Raw genomic sequence first — 22,120 nt, forward strand, 5'->3', positions numbered from 1 at the left:
ATCCCCCACTGGCCTCCCACCAGTGAACACTGATCTTTATTTTCAGTGGGGCCAAGCCAGAGGCAATGCTGCTGTTATCTCAGCAGGCACTTTGATCAATGTGTCAGTACCTGTTCCTTTGGAGGAGGCAGTCTTGGTATAATTTTGTGTGGTAAAGCAGTGGATCCTAACTAAGAGAGTCACAAGTTGAATCTGAGGGGTTGTGGGTTGTGATTTCTGCCACACAATATTCTCATTTTTTAATCTTGCATCTTCATGTCCCTAAAAAGTATTTTAAAAACATTGTGGGAAGGAAAAATCTTTATTGGCAGATAGCTCCCACGCTCTCTTCAGCCGGTTTGAGCTCTTGAGCTCCAGGAGGCACTAGAAAGTCCCTCTGGCGACCAAAAATGTATTTAAGAAGTCCTTCATCTCAAGTGCCATCAGTATCCTTTAACTCAATAACGTGACTGATGAGTTTTAAACCACACACAGACACTGAGCCGATTTAATGTGTTAAGTGTTTTGTAATGACTCTGTGTGTTTGTTTTATTGACTTTATGTCTGCTTTTTACTGTGTTGTCTTTGTGCTTTAGTGAGCTGAAGACAAATTTCCACCCATGGTGGACAATAAAGATCTATTCTATTCTATTTCTAATTGGCTACTAAATGTTGACTTACACAACTTGTAATGAGGGGTCACAAGAAGGCAAAACATATTTTAAGAATCAGTTGTTGATGAGGCCAGCTGCAGATGGGATTAAACTGTTTTTGTGGTGTGAAGCGTTGGTCCTGATGGATTGCAGCTTCCTGCCTGAGTGTTTCAAAGAGTTTGTGTCTGGGGTGGGAGGAGTCTGTCATCTTAAGTGTTACAAGCCAAAAAGCTTTGGAACTAATTCCTCCAAACGATGATGAAATTCTTTGTACCTTTATGTTGGATGAAAGTGGAGCTCATCTGAGGCCTGTTATGGTACATCTCTGAAAAATTAAGTACAAAGCTGTCCTCCCTCTGTTCCTCTGTTTCTGAGTGCCCTCGTTGATGTTTAAGATAATCCAATAGTAATAATTAGTTAATGAAATCTTATAGGCAGTGTCTGCACTGTGTAACTGTTCATCTTAATTGTGACAGTTGGACCCTGTGCATTGGAGTACACAAAGATGAAGACAGCTGACCACTTCTGGACAGACCCGTCTGCTGACGAGTTGGTGCAAAGACATCGTATCCATGGTGGCCACTGCAGACAGGATTCTCCCACTAAGAGGCCTGCACTGTGTGTGAGTATAAAACCGATAACACAGTATATGAACATGCAGAATTAGTGCGAGGCTCCCTTTACTTTATCCCACGTGTCTCTAGCAGACAGAGGTTTAGTGGTGCATCTGATCGGTTTTATTCCCCTCAGAGATGCTGCCTGTCTGATTAACGAGGACCTGCTAAGATTACTGCGTAAAATGAAGCACAGCGTGTTCCAGGAGAAAGAACAGAGCATATCTGAGACCTTCACACTTGTTCAGTCTTCATCAGTGAACCAGGTCAACTCAGCCAATCTTACAGTATCACAACGCTCATTACAGTTGAGTGGTGCTGTGTATTTGTGTGTGTGTACTCCAAGGAAAAGTAGACTGGTCTTTACCAACAGGAACAAGACAGGATGCATCGGTGCACATGAATGAATGTTCTCTTATCTTGAGTCATTTAAAAAGGAGATCTTTCAATGGAAAATGGCTTTACTGTGACCGGCCAACCGTAATTTATTCTGCAAAGATAGTCATCAGTTTAGCCCTGGTGTTTGTTATCTTATGTGTGTATTTTGTGTCTGTTGTGCAGATCCAGAAGCGGCACTCCAGCAGCAGCATGGATGAACGCCCTTCCCCCTCGCCATCGGCTCGTGAATATGTGGAGTCGCTGCATCAAAACAGCAGGGTGACCCTACTGTTTGGCAAAAACAATGTGCTCGTACAACCGGTAACTGTCTGATGCCTCTTAGTCACTCATAGAAATACATGTATAGGTACGACAACCTCCAGACCCCATAGAGATGGTATGATTTAAGGAGGGGGATGAATACATAGTTGAGGTGGCAAACATGAGATGAGAAGAAGATTGAGAAGTGCTGATGATCTGGATGAACAGAGGAATGGGCTTTTGGTGAGCCCGTCCTAGACTCTGAATATGATGGCTGGATGTGAATGGGGTGGAGTAGCATCCTGATTGGCTGTTTGAGATTGTGGCAAAATCTGATTGGATAACTAGTAGACTGAATGCCCACAGTCAGCTGATTAGAGGACGCAGTAGGAGTGGGATAGAGAGAATTGTGAATGGATGAGCACAAAGAAAGTCTTCCTGATTGAACTTAAGCTGAGCTTCATTAAAACCAGAGGAATATTTCTTTCCAAGTTAAAGCCTTGAACAAAACAATGGTCTACATATTGTCATCCCATACATCTCAGAACACTGTATAAGAGCCTAATATGCTCTCTGGTTAATAAGAAAAAAAAAATCCTGTCAGCAACAGCAGATTCGGACAGAATATTTTCTGAGTATGCTGCAATAACTGTGATGTATTTACGGAAGTTCTTTGTTAATGTGTTATCAATGGATATACATGCGCAAGACTGCCCCCCTTAGCATTTTCAACTGACAATGCAGTCTTCTTCACATGCACACATACTGATACAGAAAACTACTTACAACAGGGGCGTAAATATAGACAGTGCAGGCAGTGCTGTTGCGCTGGGGCCTGTGAGGTGTAGAGAGAGTGTGGGCCCTTGCAAGTAATTCAGATTGCCACCTTGAATTTATTCCTGTGTTCAAAGAGGAATAATACAAAAAAAGAATGTGCCTGATTTAAAAATGGTGCCATTTGCTATTTGTCCTCAAAAAGGCAAACCCATCTACATTTACATACATTTTTTTTAAATAGTCAGTAGCTCGTTGAAATATAATTATACGCTTTTTCTACATAAGCTTTTGTAATAAAATTTATAAAATCTATAAATAAGATTACCAAATAATTGACATTTGTATATTTATTAGATGAATATAATGTAATAAAATGGACAGCTTCGCTATTTACTTGATTTTATTGACTTTTTCAAAATACAGTTCAGATTTTTGATTACGAGGGCATTAAATGACTGGGCAATTTACATGATGAGGGCGGCTTCAACCACTTTCGCCGTGCGCCATCATATTCGGTCACTAGCAGCCATAAGCCTCAAGGAGATTACGTTTTCATTGAGAGAGAACAACTTTCTTGTTCCTGTGATGATTTCAATGTGCACACAGCACCAGCCTCAGGCAGCCAGCCAGAAGCAGACAGGTTACTGTGAGGCCAAGTGAGAATAGAGAAAAAAAAAAGAAAAGAAAAAACTATCGTAGATTCATATTGATTTTCTACATGTTGTCTTGTATGAAGAGACTGTAAGCGGACTCCTTGATTACTATGGATGAGTTATTTAAACAGTATTTCTATCACAATAATTCTGTCCAAAGCTTTTTGATTCATGTAAGCAGTTGATTACTGTAACCGTGTTCACTACAGGTGGTTTCCAACATATGTTTTATTATTGCATCAAATACAAACATCTGTCCTCCTGGTTGTTTCAGAGGGACGACATGGAGGCAATCCCAGGTTACCTCTCTCTGCACCAGAATGCTGACCTCATGACACTGAAGTGGACGCCCAATCAGCTCATGAATGGCTCTGTTGGAGACTTAGACTACGAACGCAGGTGCAAAATTATCCAGCTGCAAATGAATTATGATTACGGTGATTGTGTCTGACTGCTAAGCCTGCCTTTGATTATATTCCCTCCAGAATATCTGACATGCTTCTTCAAAGACATGTTAACTCTACCATACATGTGTGCGTCTCTCGGCTGCTGTTTGTTTAACACTCGGGTGTTACTGAATAATGCAGTGCGTTTGTGTGTGGCTCAGTATGAGGAGTCAGTGCTGCTGATGTGATGAGGCTTATTTTCAGCAGAGCAGCAGCCAGCAGATGGTTTATTGACTGAGACACTGTCAGACATCTCTCAAACCCTGCAAACCATGTTATGTTCCTGTGCCTGCACATGGTTCCTCTCACCAAAAAAAATTGATCATTGCATTAGCCATCTCTGCTCCCGCTCATCTGTGTGCACACTCCTGACTACTCTCTTTATTAGCCATAAAATTAATGTTCCTTAAGATTTCGACTCACGCTGATAAACCTTTCCTATGGATTTGCTTTTCACTGTCAGCTGGTGACTCACCTGGAGTGCTATGACAAGACTGGGTTGTTATTTTATTGATTTATCAATATTATTTAATTTGTGTGCTTGGTGTTTTTCAGTGTATACTGGGACTATGCCATGACAATCCCTCTAGGGGACATTGTTTACTTGCACTGTCATCAACAAGGTGGGTCCTCACAAACCTTTGTCTTTACGCCACAATTTTAGCGTCAGGTGTTTTTACTGCTTTTTCTATTTGTTGTCACTGTCTGCAATTTAAAGCAGCTGTCAAGTAAAAAGATATTATGAATAATTAAACAAAGGAAACCATCTCTGTATCTTCTACAGTTGACAGTGGGGGCACGGTGGTGCTGGTCAGTCAGGATGGGATTCAGAGACCTCCATTTCGCTTCCCAAAAGGAGGCCACTTGCTCCAGTTCCTCTCCTGCCTGGAGAATGGCCTGCTGCCCCATGGCCAGCTGGACCCTCCACTCTGGTCCCAGAGGGGAAAGGTCAGCACCCAGCAGGAGTTCTTTCTTCGGGTTGCTGCTTGGCTTAACATCCAAAACACCAATTACATATATCAGGCATTGTTCTGCAAAGAAGAGGACCAAAATGCACAATTAACCTTATCTGATCAATAAATCAATGCAAAAGACATTTAGAGAGAGGTGCACTGCGTGGTTGTAATATTAGTTAGAGTGATACTGATGAATGCGTGGCTTAATGTTTGCTCTGCACTGCCACGCAAAAAAAAATCTTAATGAATGGATTTCTTTGTCGGGCTGAGTATCTGCAGCTAAACAGAATAATGAAAACCACCCACGCATGTTCAGCCACTATTAATAAGCTTAAGCACGCAGACACTCATCATCTTTAATTCACATGGTTGGCTAAGCAGGGCTCTAATGGTTGAGAGTTTTTTGTTGTTGGCATTAGTTTAATAGCAGTTATATTCTCATCACAGGGGAAGGTGTTTCCCAAGCTGCGGAAGAGGGTTCCTCAGGGATCTGGATCCACAGACTCTGTCTCAGATAAGGAAGAGGACGAGGCCACGGACTATGTCTTCCGCATCCTCTTTCCAAACAGCCAGTCGGAGTTTGGTGAGATTCCCTCTAGAGAAGCAAATAAACCTGAGCAGTGCCCATGTGCCTCTCTAGATTGTCGCATTTTTATGAAAGTGTTACTCGTTGTTTGTTACAGTGACTGTAACCCATCCACCCCGTCTGACTTCCTCCCTCTCCCTTCAACTGAGTGGACAGTCCTCTTCCAAAACAGGGACCCTGGTTGTTCCCAAGAGGTCCTGCAGCTGTCCTGAAGAATCTCCCTCATTCACAGGAAGCAGCTGTAACACTGTCACACCTCAGCTCGTTTGTCCGTCTGTCAGCTTGCTTTAACTCTCTGCATCTAATATCCTCCCGGCCTGTCCTGCGCCTACGGCAATGTTTATTGATGTTTTCCCGTTATTAAAGCCCCACCCACTCCCTGTCGCCTTGTGTCACACCTTTTTTACTGCATTACAGCGCAGTAACCTTTCAACGGCCGGTGGGTGGACAGCTGATTGATCGAATATGGCTCATGGTCAATTGATCCTTCTGTCTGTAATAACGTAATTGAATTTGATGGCCTCATGCTTTCATATTGCGCATCAATTCCAGATTGCATCAATGATTTTGTTTATATGCTTCATCTTTGCTCTAACAGGAATCAGGCGCAAACACTCTGAAGTGCTTTCAGCAGATCACAATCGACAAGCATAATTCTGCTTATGCAAAGTGTTTCCAGCTGTGTTTAAATCATCAACGTACAAATGTAATTGTTGTTGAGAGCCTGAGCAGCATAATGCCTTTTAAGTGACAATGATGATGTGTGTTTATGTGTGTGTATGTGTGTGCGTGTTGCAGTGACTCCTCCAGACTTGATGGATCAGGGAGCTACAATGTGGCATCCCACTCTCAGGAAGTCTTCGTGTTCCTCTTGTTCTCAGGGGAGCTTCTCTGATGGGGCGACGCCCAAAGGGTGCAACCATGAGAGGTGAGAGACGAGCGTGCTTCAAGCAAGACTGAGTTGTGTCAGATCGTGACAGGGAAACTGCTGAAGACAAAAATCTGACATCCCTCAGTGACAACCAGAAATCCGCAACAATACAGACAAAACTGGGGGAGCAGCAAAGACACAAGACAGTAGCAATTACCCAGAAGACAATCATGTGACATTTAGATCAGCGACATGAGAATGCGTTTGGAAAATGAGGTGATAAGCAAGACAGATAAAACGGTTGAAGGCTATTAAAAAAGGCAAGCCTCTGGGCTATATGGCAGCACAATGTGAAATCATTTGACTGATGAAAGGTTAGACTCAACACTGTAATAAGCTCCACACTAGATACTATATCTTGTGACAATGTGAGTAATTTCTTGTGCGCTAGGTGATTAGTTTAATGATAGTCTTTTAAGGAAAGAGAAGAGAAATGTGTTTCCTCCACACAAGTGAAATGCTCTGTGCTGTGTCTTCCTGCAGGGCTCCTCTGAAGATGCTGTGCGACAACATGAAGAATCAGATTATCTCTCGTGCATTTTATGGCTGTAAGTGATTACATACTGTTTGTACTGAAAAGCCTTAAAGGGGACCTTTTATGCTTTTTCATATTTAGCGTATTATATATAGTGTTGCAGTGCAGGATGTTTATATTAAATGTGGCATAAGTTTCATATAATGAGGTAAACTTGTGTAAAATGAATCTCCGAAAGCAGCAACCGCAGCTCTCCTATTGTTCTGAATGCTCTGTTTTCAACATTTTTTTTTCTACTTAAGCTACAGCATGACATCATAGTGTGCCAGATTTCTTTATATGGTTATCTGTTTCTGGCACTGTGTAGCCTACACTGCTACATGTAGCTACATGCTAACATCAGGAAAACATGTAGACTTGTTTTCCAGTGTTGTTCTCAGACAGAGTGTGAATACAGGTGTTCAGTATAATGTAAATTAAGTGTATTGTCACCTTACAGCATGTTCCCATGTTTTAGTAGAAACCTTAACTACAAGTTTGCACCTGAAGGTGATTATAATAGGTCCTCTCTAAATATAAGTATATCTTCACATCCACTGTGAAAATGTGTTGGAAGTAGTGCATCATGTCCTCGTTTTAATTATCACAAGCATCTGCAGAGCCATTAAGTAATGAACTGTGTTGTCTACCAGGGTTGGCATACTGCCGTCACCTGTCCACTGTGCGTACACACCTCTCTGCTCTCGTCAATCACACCATTGTGGCGCCCGACGTGCCGTGCGATGCCTACAAAGGGCTCACCACAGACGTGTGGCAGACGTTCCTCCAGGACTGCACAGTAAGCATCGCTGGTGTCACAGCACTGCAACACAGACTCCACAATGCTGCTGACAGTATGGTGTCCACACACAAACACACATGCATGCTTGTCCACTCCCAGGCTATCTCTTTCACTCTGTCACTCGTCTCTCTTGTACATATTTATCCTCTGCTAATCATGTGGCTCACGTCCTTAGTCTCACAACAGAGTGCATGAAGAAAGACTAATGGGTCTGTCAGGCTCAAAGTCCACATCTACGGTTTATTTGGACATTAGTTACATTTACCTGCAGCCATGGAGAGTTGACCTGAACATATGTGTTTTATTAGCACATTTTTCAAACTCTTCTTTTTAAACAACAGTGAAAAAAGTGGCTCAATTAACTGACTGTATAAACAATAGTTTGACAAAGAGCTTTCAGCCTCATCTCACAATTAGAGGATAGAGTTTGCTTTGTTATGGAGATGCCTCAGTTGTTATCACATGACCCAGGGCCTAAAATATAAGTTGTTAAATTTAGAATAATTACTTTTTTAACATTTATTTAAACTAATTACTCTATTTATATGTTTTCCTCTGAGTTATCTTATAAAACCCAGACCAGTCTGTATCAAAATGTAACCTATGTGAAGAGACCAAGCAGCAACCACCAAAATGAAGTGGTTAGTGCCAAAAACTGCAGTTCTGTAAATGGCCACTTGAGGCCGGCTCTAAAATGCCCAGTAAATAAAATTAAAGAAAAATGTTAACAGCTTGGTACAAAAACAGTTTTGGTCTCTGCAGCTTATTTCCCTTCTCATGACAACTGTACAAGGGGGTGAATTTTTATATAACTCACCCGTTTAAATGATAAGGCTTAATGTTAAGCATATTGAAGGGCAGGAGTGTCAGGCTGTCTGCGAGTTGTCACCATACTCTTTAAGACAGCTCCCCCCTCTCATCCAGATAGGGTCACCTCTGGCTCCAAAAAATCAAGATGGTGACCACCAAAATGCCAAACCCAAGGTTTAAAACAGGAGTCCACAAACCAATGAGTAGCTACGTCATGTGTTTTATACAGTCATTGCGACAGACACAACATAACCCTTTAAATGCTTAATTAAACTGTAGATAACAGGTTATGTAACAGATGAAGACAGTTGTTTTTAATCAGGACTTACATTTGAAGATGCATCAGCACATCATAAAGTAAACATACTACAAGTAGGATATGTAGAACAGTTTAAAACAATAAGCACATACTAGGGCTGGGCGGTATTCGCAGTGACGATAACTTACCGCAGTAAACATGAGCCGCGGTACTGCTTTTGAAGGTTACCTTCATATCGCAGTACTCCAGCTACGGCGGCAGAACGGGGCCTGGCGGCCGGCACCTCCCTCGCTACATGATGGAGGTGGCCTGGCCGACCACACCAAACCCAGGCCCGCGGGAGAAGGGGGCCCGGGAGCCGCCGGCCCTCCCCCTTCCCTCTAACGTTTATACATACTATAATGTTTTATACACAATAATAGATGGATTAGCAACCCGTTTACTTCTGACAATAAATAGTTTCCATCTTAGACTTGTATGGCTTTTTAAATTGTTTTATTTAAGGTGTAAAAAAAAGAGAGAAGACGATACTGCGATATCATACCGTCACTGCATCCCCCCAAAATAATACCATGGTATTGATTTTAGGCCATACCGCCCAGCCCTAGCACATACATACTGTATAATCACACTTAGGAGATGTGCCAGAGCCTGTTGTCTTCCCATCTACCACCCTGTTGATGAATTAATCATTATCTGTATTGACAGTAAAAGCTACTAAGAGGCCTTCGTCGACAGGCTGCCATGTTGTTAATGCTGTTGTTATGAAGCACTCTTGGATGTTTTAAACATGCAGGGAGAGATAATTGTCTTTTTAATGAAGGGAAAAATCCAGATTGATTAAAAAAAACAACTACTTGTGTCCTCAGGCATACGAGGAGAAGGAGCTGCTTCGTCTGGTCTACTTCGGTGGTGTAGACGCCTCGCTGCGTAAAGAGGTGTGGCCGTTCCTGCTGGGTCATTACCAGTTTGGAATGTCAGAGGCTGAGAGGAAAGAGGTTTGTAGTTTCCACAATTATGGCTTTGTGTCCCAATGCATTTTCCACATGAACCGCTGACCCTTGATCGCTCACCCTTCACCCCAGGTGGATGATCAGGTCAGAGTGTGCTACCAACAGACCATGCACGAGTGGCTCGGCTGTGAGGAGATTGTTCGTCAGCGGGAGAAGGAGCAGCATGCTGTGGCATTAGCGAAGTGCTCCTCCGGGGCGAGCATAGACAGTCAGAAGATGATCCACCACAGCTCCACTGTTAGCAATGAGGTGAGGCATTAAGGCACACTTATATTCAGAGTTAGAAAATAAATGTAGCATAGATTACCTAAGTTAGGGTTAGGTAAAGTAATTTAACCATTTTTATTGACAAAAATCTGCATTATTAAAGACAAGGCCATGGGAAATGTAGAACCCAGCATTTTTAGAGCCTGACCCATGCTTAGAACTTTTTACCTTTCTTTTTCCTGCAACTTTACAAATGTGCAGTACTAAATCAGTATTCCTGCATATCAATGAAAAAAAATTGTATATAATAATATCTTGTCCTGAATATCTTTATTTCCCAGTCCTCCCAGAGCTCAGACAGACAGAGTCTGGCTCGCCTGCAAAGTGACTCAAGCAGCAGCACACAGGTATCAAACACTCACCATAATACACAGCCTGCATAGATGGTCGTTCACACAAACTAAATGGCACTTCTGTCAGAGTGTTTAGACTTCCAATATCCTGATCCTCAAGTAATGCATGTGATCTCAACTTTCCGAACCAATACTCCCTGTATTCTCTCCCTTGCTAGTTCTTCACATCCTCCCATCCCTTCCCCTGGAGTAGCCTGCTTCCCTTTGGCTTGTTCTTTCAGGTGTTTGAGTCGGTAGAGGAGGTTGACCAGATCGAGACGGAGCCCAAGAGCGAGGAGGCCAAACAGGTGCCAAAGATACCCAATGGTGCTCTGCAGAACGGGACAAGCTCTCCTGACTCCGGACATCCCTCCTCACGCAACTTCTCAGTCACCTCCGGCCTGTCAGACGGCTCGCTCAGCACGGAGGACAGCGCTGCACCAGATACAATCCCAAAAGTTGCAGCAGTCAAACCAACAGGGGTAGAGAGTGGAGGTCTGACAGAGGAGATGGACAGCCAGGTGAAAGGACAAGTGAAGAATAAAGAGGAGGAGGAAGCACCTGATGTGACCAAAACGGCAGAAACTACTCAAGAGCTGATGAAGGCCGAGGAAGAGACAAGTCTGCCACCAAAAACACAAGAAACTGTTGAAGAGTCTGGAGCAATTAAAACAGAGTGGCCCAAGTGTAAAGATAAAGACGCACTGGCAGACATTAAAGAAATTAAATCATTAGAGGAAACAGAAAAAGAAGTGCTTGATGAGGGTACTGTGACGGTATCAGCAGCTGCAACTGAATCAAAAGAAGAACTTGTTCAGCAAAGTCTTAAAAAAGAAGTAGAAGTTAGTATTGATGAAATGTCAAAGCTTAAGAAAACTGCAGAAACAAATGTGGAAAAGACAAAGCAAATGGACGAATCAAAGACACGTAAACCACAAGAGGTTTTATTGGCAGAAAAGAGAGAAAATATATCCGTTGATCCCGTGGCTTCCGTTGAAAAGAACCTGGTTCTCTCAGCAGACATCGGGGGGGCGAGAGCACGAGAGCCCTTCTTTATCTCTCAGACAGACGAGGCTCAGGTCATGACTGAATCTGACGAGTCTCCTTCAGCCATAGAGATGGAGGAGATCCCCAAAGCCAAAGTTTCCATGGTGCCTTGGAACAGGAAGGGACGTTGTGATACATCATCTTTCTCGGAGGACTCGGTGCCCCACATGGAGCTCAGACAGGAGGAGGAGCGGGGGAAGCCCAGTCCAGAGAGCACAAAGTCCATCCTGTGTGAGGAGCCAGAGATGGAGAGCCTTTACCCTAACTTTGACTCTCTGGCTGGGTCTGAAGACACTAAGACTGAAGCCACCTCTCAAGAATCTGCTGGGAGTACCTTCTCTGTATGCACACAATTTATTTTTATTATTATTTTTTTTTTCAAGAATTCATTTATGCTATGTCAACACTAATATGAGTTCTTTTATCTATTCATTCATTTATCATTTTGTATGTTTCAGCAAGAGCTTTTGGACTTGTACACATTAAATCTGCACCGCATTGAAAAGGATGTCCAGCGCTGTGACCGAAACTATTGGTACTTCACTCCTGCCAACCTGGAGAAACTGCGCAACATCATGTGCAGGTAAAACACTGACAGCATCAGGGCTGCAAACATGCTCATTCTACCATCTTCATATGTACAGAAAATGGCCTGCCCACCTTTCAAAGCTGCCAGTATGAATGTAAATGTTTGGACTATAATAACATTCCCTCCCCCATATTCATACCACTGCATCATAACATTTCACTTCTTATCTTATTCATATCAAATAAATGCTCTATATTAAAGGATAGGACCGGCTATATTATCTGTTGCGTTTACTGTTGACAAATCCTCATGATAAGGCCAAGTATTTTCTGTGTAGCCAAAGCTTGATGCAGCTTATTCCTCTCTACCACAGATATCCATTGTTGTCCAAAAAAGATTAAAGGGACAGTCCAACCCAAAATCAAACATACATACAACATACATATTCCTCTTACCTGTAGTGCTACCTGTCAGGGAGTCTAGATTGTTTTAGTGTGAGTTGCTTCGTGTTGGAGATATAGATCGTAGAGATGTCTGCCTTCTCTCCAGTATAATGGAACTAGATGGCACTCGGCTTGTGGTGCTTAAAGAACCAAATAAATACTTTTGAATGGCTCAACTGCAATGCCTCTCTCCAGAAATCACGACCTGGTTACTCAAGGGAATCCACAGACCTTGACTACACCCACCAACTGTATTACTGCAAAGAAGGAAGAATGCATACACTGTTAGCTCACCTAGCACAACTGAGCTAGCTAATGTTACAGCTCAGCCAAGGTCGACGCCATAAATTTTTACATCCTACGCTGTCACAAGTAATAATAATGATACTAAACTTAATTTATATAGCACTTTTCATACAGGAAATGCAGCACAAATTGATCAATAAGGACAATCTCAACACTGAGTGCTTCACATGAAAATAGACAGAATGAACATAAAACTATAAATCATAAAATCATGTCAGATTGTAAAAGAGTTGCAGCAGCATGAAGCATCAATAGAAAGTAAAAGTATTTTTAAAAAGTCTCAGACCTGTATTAGGAAATTCAGAGCTAGTTAAGTGGGCACATACATTTTTAGCTTTCTTTTAAAAACATTAGGGAGCTACCTTCCCTGATATCTACAGGTAGTGTGTTTCATAGCTTCGGGGCGTAATTGACAAAGGCCGCATCCCTGATCTTCTTCCAGCTGTTTCTGGGAACCTTCAATAAACCAGCAGCAGATTTATTGCAGTGTTCTTAGAAGCAAATAGTCAACATAGGAGTTAGCAATGTAGCTCAGTCCCAGCCCATTTAGGGCTTTGTATACACGGAGGAGGACCTTAAAATCAATTCTAGATGTAACAGGAAGCCAGTGCAGAGCAGAGTTTTAAATGAGCTGAAGTCTCTCAGTGGTGTTTGTTTTGGTGGCCAGTAAAAAGTGCATTACAATAGTCAGGTCAGCTTGAAATAAAGGCATGTGTTGTTTATTTTAAGTTCATCCCACATACACCTTTCTGCTGTAAATACTCAGTGGAGCACTAAACGTGTATCAATCCACAGCTGAAACAAATGCATGATTTACACCTTTTTGTATAACAGTCTAGAGCGTCAATAGCTGTGTCAGGAAATTATGCAGCCTTTTTTATATTTGATACTATATGTGTGTGGCCTGTTATAAGATTAAGAGTCTCAGTAGGAAAAAATGGGCTCAGAGCTGAGTGCCACAGACAGGCAAGGCAAGACAAAGTAATGAGAGAAAGGAAAACACATTATTGGTTTTAGTATTTTCATAGGATTTGCTGAACATAAGAAAAATATAAGTATGATGTCAGGCTCATCCTTTGAAGCGTAGTTGGTAACTTTTATGAAACAACCTTTTATCATATTTTCTGAAACTGTCACTATAATCATACAGCAGTGCATGAGACAGACAGTCAGTGAAAATAATCATAATCCTCTGCTACTCATTTTGCTTCTAATGGCATTACTGCATGTGAGAGAAAACAACCAATTGTGCGTCCATCAGGTCAATTACGGCTCGTTAACTTCGGTCAAACTAGGGAGTGCTGATCAAATATTAATCAGGATTCTGTTACTGCATGGCCTATGTCTCTCCTTGAATGTTTTCATAAACATGTTTTAGTGTACTGAAAGTGAGAGCATTAGCTCTGGCTAGTATGCTGTGTCTCTTTTCAGCTTGGCTGTTTCCAATATAGCTGCCAGATCACAAATGTTCTCATTTTACAGCTAAACAGTACACTAAAATATGTTTCTGAAAACATTTGGGGCAAGAAGGCAATGCAGTAATAGAATCTTGATTCATATTTAATCAGCGCTGCCTATTTTGGTAGTTTGACAGCAGCTCACGAGCAGTGGTTGACTTGATTGCCAGCTGTGTTAGAGACTCCTCGGCCCTGATTGGTTGTTTTCCGTGAGCTGTGGTCGATTCTAGAAAATGCCATTAGATGCAAAAACGAGTGGGAGGAGGGGCATGATATTTTTCACGGATTATCTGTCTTACATTCTTCTGTGAGGATGTAGTGAAAGCAAATATGACATAAAGTTATTTTTTATCAAAATTACCAACTGTAGCTTTAACAGTAATAGATTCATATTTTTCCCTAGTACACCTCCACATAAACACAACCAAAGGGCCAACTGTAACAGGATAAATGAGTGCCTCAGGACAAAATGTTTTTTTTTTTAAACATATTTTTAGCATTGAAGAAAATGTGGAAAAACCTCTGAATCCTGAGCAGTGTCTGACTCAGCGTATGAGTGACAGATAAAAACAGCCGAGTTCACGTCTCGTGGTTGTATATTTACAGCTATATCTGGAGGCACCTTGACATCGGTTACGTGCAGGGCATGTGTGATCTGCTGGCTCCACTCCTAGTCATTCTGGATGATGGTGAGTCAACACTGAATCGCTTCTGTTTTCTGACATTTGGTGTATTTTTTACAGTTATTGATGGAACAACAGAGGACAGTTAGCCCACTCACTTTTCTCACTCCAGCTTCCTCTGTGTGTTTCCTCCTTTCAGAGGCCATGGCCTTCAGCTGTTTCACTGAGCTCATGAAGAGAATGAATCAAAACTTTCCACACGGAGGAGCTATGGATACTCACTTTGCCAACATGCGCTCTCTAATCCAGGTGACAGAGCACCAGTAAAGTCTTAACACACACACACACACTGTAGTGGTCCAGTATCACTAAATCCATTCATTACCAGAAAACGCCCCCACTCGTCCACACTTTTCCTCCACTGCCACTCTTATTATTTATCTCCTGAATCTCCTCTGATCCCTTCTCTGCGTAGATCCTGGATTCTGAGCTGTTTGAGCTAATGCACCAGAACGGAGACTACACCCACTTCTACTTCTGCTACCGCTGGTTTCTCTTAGACTTCAAGCGAGGTAAAGTGACAGCATGGTGCGAAAGAGTTTGTGCCAATTAGAGGAGCAGGAGATTGAATTGGATAAGATGCCAAACCACTTGGCAGCTTGCTAACAACACATTTACTTACTCAGGCTCGGAAAGGATTTGGAAGTCAGCTATATCTTTGGAAAACCGTTCCTGGGAGTTGTGAAGTAATTGCCATGAACTGCAGCTGCAGAGATAGGTTTTATAATTAATCTGGCTTTATACTTAAGATTCAACAATGGACTTGTTTTCTCACCGGGGTTTCTCATTATATCCTTTCTCCCACCCGAACACCTGCTTCCGCTCTTATCTCTCTCCGCTGATAACTCCACTTCCTGCAAGCTCGCCTCCCATCCGAGCCCACAAATGTGGTTCGACTCCTGTTCTTTTTGTGTGATTTGTCTTCCAGAGCTGGTGTACGATGACGTGTTTGCTGTGTGGGAAACCATCTGGGCAGCCAAGTATGTCTCTTCTAGTCACTTTGTCCTCTTCATCGCCCTGGCGTTGGTGGAGATCTACAGGGACATCATCCTGGAGAACAACATGGACTTCACTGACATTATTAAATTCTTCAACGGTAAAACATGCCGCTTTACAGCTGACGTTACTCACATACGTAACTCCTTATCCCTGTTAAAGCTGCAATCCACTGATATTAGTAGTAGTAGTAGTAGTATTGTTTTAACCAGGTAGTCCCATTAACATTACGAAATCCCTTTTTCAAGGGAGCCCCGGCCAAGAAAGCAGACTAACATAACAGTACAGTATCAATAAACAGCTTCATATATCTAAAAGGTCACACAGGAGGAAACTGATCTAGCTGTAATTACAAATTACAAATGAATTTGCCTCCAAACCTATCAATACATTTTAAGATGCCCCAGTTGGGATCAGCTGATCTCGCTGCAAATCTGTCTGCCACTGGTTCCAGGCTGAAGGGGCAGAGAACAGGCCCGTTTGCCAACTTCAGTTCAGACCTTAGCTACGGACAGATTTGAGCACAACAATAGTTACTAGTTTTAAGTACTGGTAACATATATCCACATTACAAATCACTTCACTCGTCATGGGGAGAACTGCTTGGCCTGCCAAAACAGTTGTATAATGTGTGTGGCTTTGAAGGAGCTTTGTCAAGTCTGAGTAAATAACCCACGTGATGTCATCAGGGTCATGTTGGCTTTGGCGTGTAGATTACAAATGTGTAACATAAACCATCCAAAGGAAACTTGTGGCAGGATGTTGGAAAGATTTGGAAATCGAAAGGTGATAACAGATTTCCCAATCCTGATCTTAATGCCTCCCAGTGTATCTGCTCAGGAAAACATGGGCAGCAAATGGGAAGTTTATGAGATTCACAGGCATCTCCAGAGGACCTACATCAAGTACCAAGGCACAATTTGCGAGGAGAAGCAATGTATAAAATGAGTCAACTGTCTTGCTTATCTTTGCTCATTACAATAACATACAACAGCTCAAGATTATGTGAACGGCTATGGTGTGCAATCATGTGAACCACCACAGCCAACAGCATAGCATGAAGAAGGAGATACGCATGCTTGTAGAGACTTCTATCAATCACACATGAACTGAATGGAAGTGGAAATTAAAATGGCAGCTACGACGTTACAGCATGTTTCACAACACAAACATGACTAAAACACTGTATAAAGGAAAACTGATGAAAAGATAATTCTGCTTATGGTTCAGTGTGTGTGCCACCATGTTGCTGTGACGACAGGTGTGTTTATGTTGACACACAAAAATGACCTTTTCACTGCACTTTTCCGTGTCAGTGGTCTTTTTTTTTACTGAATTTCGAGCACAATGGATTATTCCAAAGAAGACAATATTCCCCCTAAACTGTTAATATGGCTAATAAAAATAAATATTCCACTAATATTCCCATTCACATGCAGCTGTGTAAACTCCGCTTAATGTGCCCCAGCATGTTGTTATCACGTAAAAAAAAAGTAGAACAGCTGGAGCCACTTGGGATTTTGCTTCAAAATAGTATTTTTGAACAGTTTCCTACTGGTGGCGGACATGTTGGACCTTGTGAACACAGCCTTTCTTTTTCCTTGTTTGTATCCAAGTCTTTCATAATGTTTAAAAGTAGGTGTGTTTCTTCTTCAGAACAGAAATGTGGGCTTTTCTTCTGGGCATGCATCTCTACCCCACAGCCTTGCAAACTATTGGCAACTTGGTTTGTGTGCAACGTATCCATGACAACACACAGAGCCAACAGTAAAGTGTGTGTCGCAAACTTTGGTAAAAACCCACATTGAGACGCATATTCCGAATGCGCTGTATACATGTCCAAATAATGCAATAAAACCCGAGAAGTACCGACATATTCCACATCTTAATCGGAGTATACTGTTCACATGACAAGTCAAATTCAGAATAGTGGAATGTTAGTGTGCATGTAAACTTACCCACCATTAAGAAATGTCAAATCACAACCTATGATGACTAGTTGTGACACGTCTGCTCAGATGTTCTCCAGACATTTGGGGAAATAAATTCAGCTATTTGTGTAGTTTGAATTAGCCAAAGTTGTTCAGGAGAAAAATTAAACTTGTATGTTTCTTTGTCTTTCAGAAATGGCTGAGCACCACAAGATAACACAGATTTTGACCCTGGCCAGAGATCTGGTGTGCAAGGTGCAGATGCTGATAGAGAACAAGTGATGGTGCTGTTTGTCTTCTTTTTCCTTCCAAGTAAAGTGTGATCGGCTGTAGCAGCGCAAGACTAAAATACATCTGAGCAAACCCACACACACACACATATACACACACATAACACAAAGCCTTTACAATCACAGTTTGCTGCTATGAGCCTTACTGACCGTATCCACAGTGTCGTTTGTGTTGTCAACAGGTGTATGAGAATATTATGCTTCGTATTTGTCAGTATGTTCAAGTGAAAACAAATATGTATCTGAAAAAGCATTTCTCTAATTTCTAAATATTTTGTCAGAAATCCCTCAAGTGTCGATCTTAACCCGAGTGCACTTAATATTTTGAGACAAGGATGGTCTTAGTTGCACACTTCAAACCAAAAGGCAGAGCTGAAATCCACCAGAGACTATATTTATGAGAAAAATACATTGTGATAATAGTTTATAATAATTATTTTAATAGTCAGAGTGTACGAGATTAACCTTAAATATATATAAATATAAGTTATCCCCCTCGTCCTACCCCTTAATGACGGAAAGAACATCAGCAGACTTTGAATTTTCTTTAAATACAACAACTTAAAATTAAGCTACTTTTCACTGATGACTGATCCAGAACACTGACTTATAGTCTAAAATGTAACTTAACCTCCACTTCTGTTTAACACACATTAAGAATAATTTAGTTTTTAGCACCATGTCAGTGATTTAGCATCCAACAGTGTTTTTAATGTTTTGATTGAGCTGCCTCGTCTGCCAAATATCGTCTTTATTTGTTATGTGTGAATCGTACTGTACTGAGAGAAACGTGTGTTTATTAAAGGATTATATTATGTAATTCATAACCGAATATTTAAGTGACTTACGGATGTCTGGGCGCAGATTTATATAAAGCAACAAGCCTGATTTGATAGTCTCCAGTTATTTTTCATTATCCAGTGAACCACTGTATATTTTGTAAATTGTGCAGTTTACTCACCTTGACTTTTGTCGCGTATCGTCCGACGCCTGTTTGTTGAATTAAAAGTTAATTTCAGCTTGAATATGATTATGAATCAGGAAGATGAGACAAGGCAGTGAAAATATTTTAGTCACAGTGACCAAATGAAAAGTTTTGTGGTGCCACATTATAAAGATTCTTTATTGTGAGAGTGACTCGGACAGAGACATGGAAATGAAAGGTACAGATGATGTTATGAGAGAAACAGTTTGATGTTTTGGCAGATTTGGGGCTTGTGAGGACATACATGATACAGTATATGATTTAAACACATAAATTATTACTAATTTACCAACATCCATGCGTGTCATTCATCGCCTAAATCGTCACTCAGTTGGTCAAGTGTTGTTCCATGAATGTGGTAGGATGATTTGCTTTTAATATTGGTGTTTCTTTGTGAGTGCTAACTGTCTGAAAACCTATTTTTTAATTTATTGTAACATTTATTTGGTATTTATTTATTTATTCATTCATTTTATCATTCAGATGCTGCTTCGTTTGTAAAGCTGATATTTTTATTTTGTGGCCAGTTCTAAATGTTTATTGTAAAACAATCAAATTCTATACTAAGAGTTCATATATAAATATATATATATTAAATGGTATATGTTCTTATAATAAAACAATAAAAATGGAAGCGTCATTATTTTTCCAAAACATGTTGTAATGTGTGTGTTTTATTCTGAAGTGAGAGAGACAGAGACAGGAATACATCATGAAGGCAGTGGGTCGATAAATCCCCCAGGAGATGAATTCTGACTCTGGTGATCCTCACACTGCATCACTGCAACTAATGGATGGACTCTCATGAAATCTGGTGTCGATATTCACGTCCCACACAAGATGAATAAGAATTATTTTGGTAATCTGCAAAGTTTTTCATATTATCCATGGAGGATGAAAAATTATTTAATTTTCAATATATAAATAAATGTACAAATAGGTAACAGATACTGAAATAAATACACAAATAAAGACATACATTATTAACAGAAATACAGAAATAAACATGTTTTTTTTAATTTTGTTTATGTATTCCTTTATTTATTTACACTCTTGGCAATTTTAATTTTCCACATGGTGCAAAATATGTCACACATGGATTCACAGGGCTACAGTTCATGGGCTAAACAGGGAGGTGAGCATGGTAATCATTATACCTGCTAACCACCTGCATGTTAGCGTCACCAATGTGATCATTACCATGCTGTGGTCACCATGTGACTCTCAGTGCCTTCTCTCTCAGAGCCTCTGGCGTGGCGGTACTTTTAAAATTTCGGCCGCCCGAACAGGGACTTGAACCCTGGACCCTCAGATTAAAAGTCTGATGCTCTACCGACTGAGCTATCCGGGCTCTGTCAATGCAGGTCGTGGATCAAGGACTCGAAGGTTCGATCCCCGATTGGAAAATGTCTGTGTCAATTTTTAGCAGCTGTTGAGAACTTGTCAAATATCACCTAATATGAGATTATAGAATGGTTTACATATTTTACATGTCGTCGAGAATACAATCGAATCACCAATGAATGGAGGAAGTCTCTGTCTTGTCTGACTGACTATGTCTAGGTGTCAAAGCCGAATGAATTGATATCAAAGGTAAGTTTGACTGTGTCATGTGTCTCAGGATGTGAGGGTCTGTCTTTGTTTGTGGTGCAGGCACATTTAATGGGTGATTGTTTTCTGTCAGTACGCTAATTATATTTTCATGTTTTCCAAAGGACATCATGAGAAAATGTGATCTATAAAATATGATTCATACGCTGTAATGAACTTCATGCATGGTGAAAATATTCCGTATATGATTTTAACCCATAAATTATTATTGATTTTGGCCTCAGTTACCAACATCCTCGCGTGTCATTCATTGCCCACATCGTCACTCAACTAGCCTATTCAGTTTGACTCCCATCTGTGTAGTCACACACGTCCACTATTTACACAGAATTTTATTCACTATAAACTTGTTTTGCTGAAATTGTATTTGTTGTTACGTTACTTTTATTATTTATTTATTTTATGTAATTTTATTCTGTACCTCATTGACTTTTTTAAGAGCTTTCATTTTCTCTATCTTTGCTCGTAAGGTGACCTTGAGTATTGTGAAAGGTGGCTATAAATAAAATGTATTATTATATTTATTTCAGCATTAATCTGTTCTTTTGTCCATTTAATCCTTTAAATATGTATGCTTATGTCAGTTTTATTGTCCATAATGAAACTGGTGCAGTGGCTGTGACACATAGATTCATAGGGCTACAGTTTACAGGCTAAACAGAGATGTGCGCTTGGTAATCATTATACTTTTTAACCACCTGTATGTAGTACCATCATTGTGATCATTACAATGCTGTGATCAGCATTTGACTCACAATACCTTCACTCTTGGAGCCGGTGGCAGGGTTGGGGCTTTAAAACTTTGACCGCCCGAACAGGGACTTGAACCCTGGACCCTCAGATTAAAAGTCTGATGCTCTACCGACTGAGCTATCCGGGCTCTGACAGTTGAATACGTGGATCCAGGAATCGAGACATCGATCCCCGATGTCGCAACTTTTACCAGTTGTTGAAAACTTGTCAAATATCACCTAATATGTGATTAAAACAAAAGAAGAAGAATAATTCTTTTTAAGGTTTATAAACTTTAATTGTCATCTAGAATACAATCTAATTACCAATGAATGGAGGAATTATTGAAAGCACTGCAACAATAGCCTAATTGTGTTGTCTGAGTAGCTCTGTATGCCTGCATGCAATGTTGAACTGTTTGTTAATGAACGTTTAAGAAAAAACATTCTGGTCAGTCATTGTTCTCAGAAAGGTACAGTTTGCTTGTCCCCTGTTTTTACAGTTATTTGGGTATAAATACATAAGTTCTGTTGTAGAAATACAGAGCAAATCTATTACAACACACACTGACTGGCCACTTCATTAGGTACACCTGTTCAACTGCCTGTTAATGCAAATAAGTAAACAGCCAACCATGTGGCAGTCTGAAAAAGAGAAAATATCCAGTGAGCAGCAGTTCTCTGGGTGAAAATGCCTTGCTGATGCCAGAGGTCAGAGGAGAATGGCCAGACTGGTTCAAGATGATAGAAAGGCAACAGTAACTCAAATAACCACTCATTACAACCAAGGTATGCAGAAGACCATCTCTGAACTAACAACACGTCACACCTTGAAGCAGATGGGCTACAGCAGCAGAAGACCACACCAGGTGCCACTCCT

At 40.9% G+C, this 22,120-nt stretch overlaps 1 protein-coding gene and 2 non-coding genes across 6 annotated transcripts in view; 1 reads left to right on the forward strand and 2 right to left on the reverse strand.

Moving 5' to 3' along the window:
• The window catches only part of sgsm1a (small G protein signaling modulator 1a), a 36,656-nt gene extending 16,783 nt beyond the window's left edge, over positions 1-19,873 (forward strand). The window contains exons 7-26 of one of the 4 annotated variants that reach the window (XM_050051743.1): positions 1,109-1,254; positions 1,808-1,945; positions 3,590-3,714; positions 4,317-4,384; positions 4,546-4,709; positions 5,165-5,300; positions 5,401-5,544; positions 6,102-6,231; positions 6,718-6,782; positions 7,402-7,547; positions 9,489-9,617; positions 9,705-9,881; positions 10,181-10,246; positions 10,411-11,619; positions 11,737-11,861; positions 14,620-14,702; positions 14,836-14,945; positions 15,112-15,208; positions 15,625-15,792; positions 17,817-19,873. In XM_050051743.1, coding sequence (XP_049907700.1) covers positions 1,109-1,254; positions 1,808-1,945; positions 3,590-3,714; positions 4,317-4,384; positions 4,546-4,709; positions 5,165-5,300; positions 5,401-5,544; positions 6,102-6,231; positions 6,718-6,782; positions 7,402-7,547; positions 9,489-9,617; positions 9,705-9,881; positions 10,181-10,246; positions 10,411-11,619; positions 11,737-11,861; positions 14,620-14,702; positions 14,836-14,945; positions 15,112-15,208; positions 15,625-15,792; positions 17,817-17,905 — 3,515 coding nt within the window. In that variant the 3' untranslated portion in view covers positions 17,906-19,873. The remainder of the gene's footprint in view (positions 1-1,108; positions 1,255-1,807; positions 1,946-3,589; positions 3,715-4,316; positions 4,385-4,545; positions 4,710-5,164; positions 5,301-5,400; positions 5,545-6,101; positions 6,232-6,717; positions 6,783-7,401; positions 7,548-9,488; positions 9,618-9,704; positions 9,882-10,180; positions 10,247-10,410; positions 11,620-11,736; positions 11,862-14,619; positions 14,703-14,835; positions 14,946-15,111; positions 15,209-15,624; positions 15,793-17,816) is intronic. The other 3 variants (XM_050051744.1, XM_050051745.1, XM_050051746.1) reach the window with 3 other exon arrangements.
• A 303-nt stretch (positions 19,874-20,176) lies between these two features.
• On the reverse strand, positions 20,177-20,249 carry trnak-uuu (transfer RNA lysine (anticodon UUU)). Its single transcript has one exon. It is a non-coding gene; the product is annotated as a tRNA-Lys (tRNA).
• Positions 20,250-21,316: 1,067 nt separating this feature from the next.
• trnak-uuu (transfer RNA lysine (anticodon UUU)) lies at positions 21,317-21,389 on the reverse strand. Its single transcript has one exon. It is a non-coding gene; the product is annotated as a tRNA-Lys (tRNA).
• Positions 21,390-22,120: the final 731 nt, after the last annotated feature.

The sequence above is a fragment of the Epinephelus moara genome, chromosome 8 (genome assembly GCF_006386435.1).
Source record: "Epinephelus moara isolate mb chromosome 8, YSFRI_EMoa_1.0, whole genome shotgun sequence".
Taxonomy (NCBI): domain Eukaryota; kingdom Metazoa; phylum Chordata; class Actinopteri; order Perciformes; family Serranidae; genus Epinephelus; species Epinephelus moara.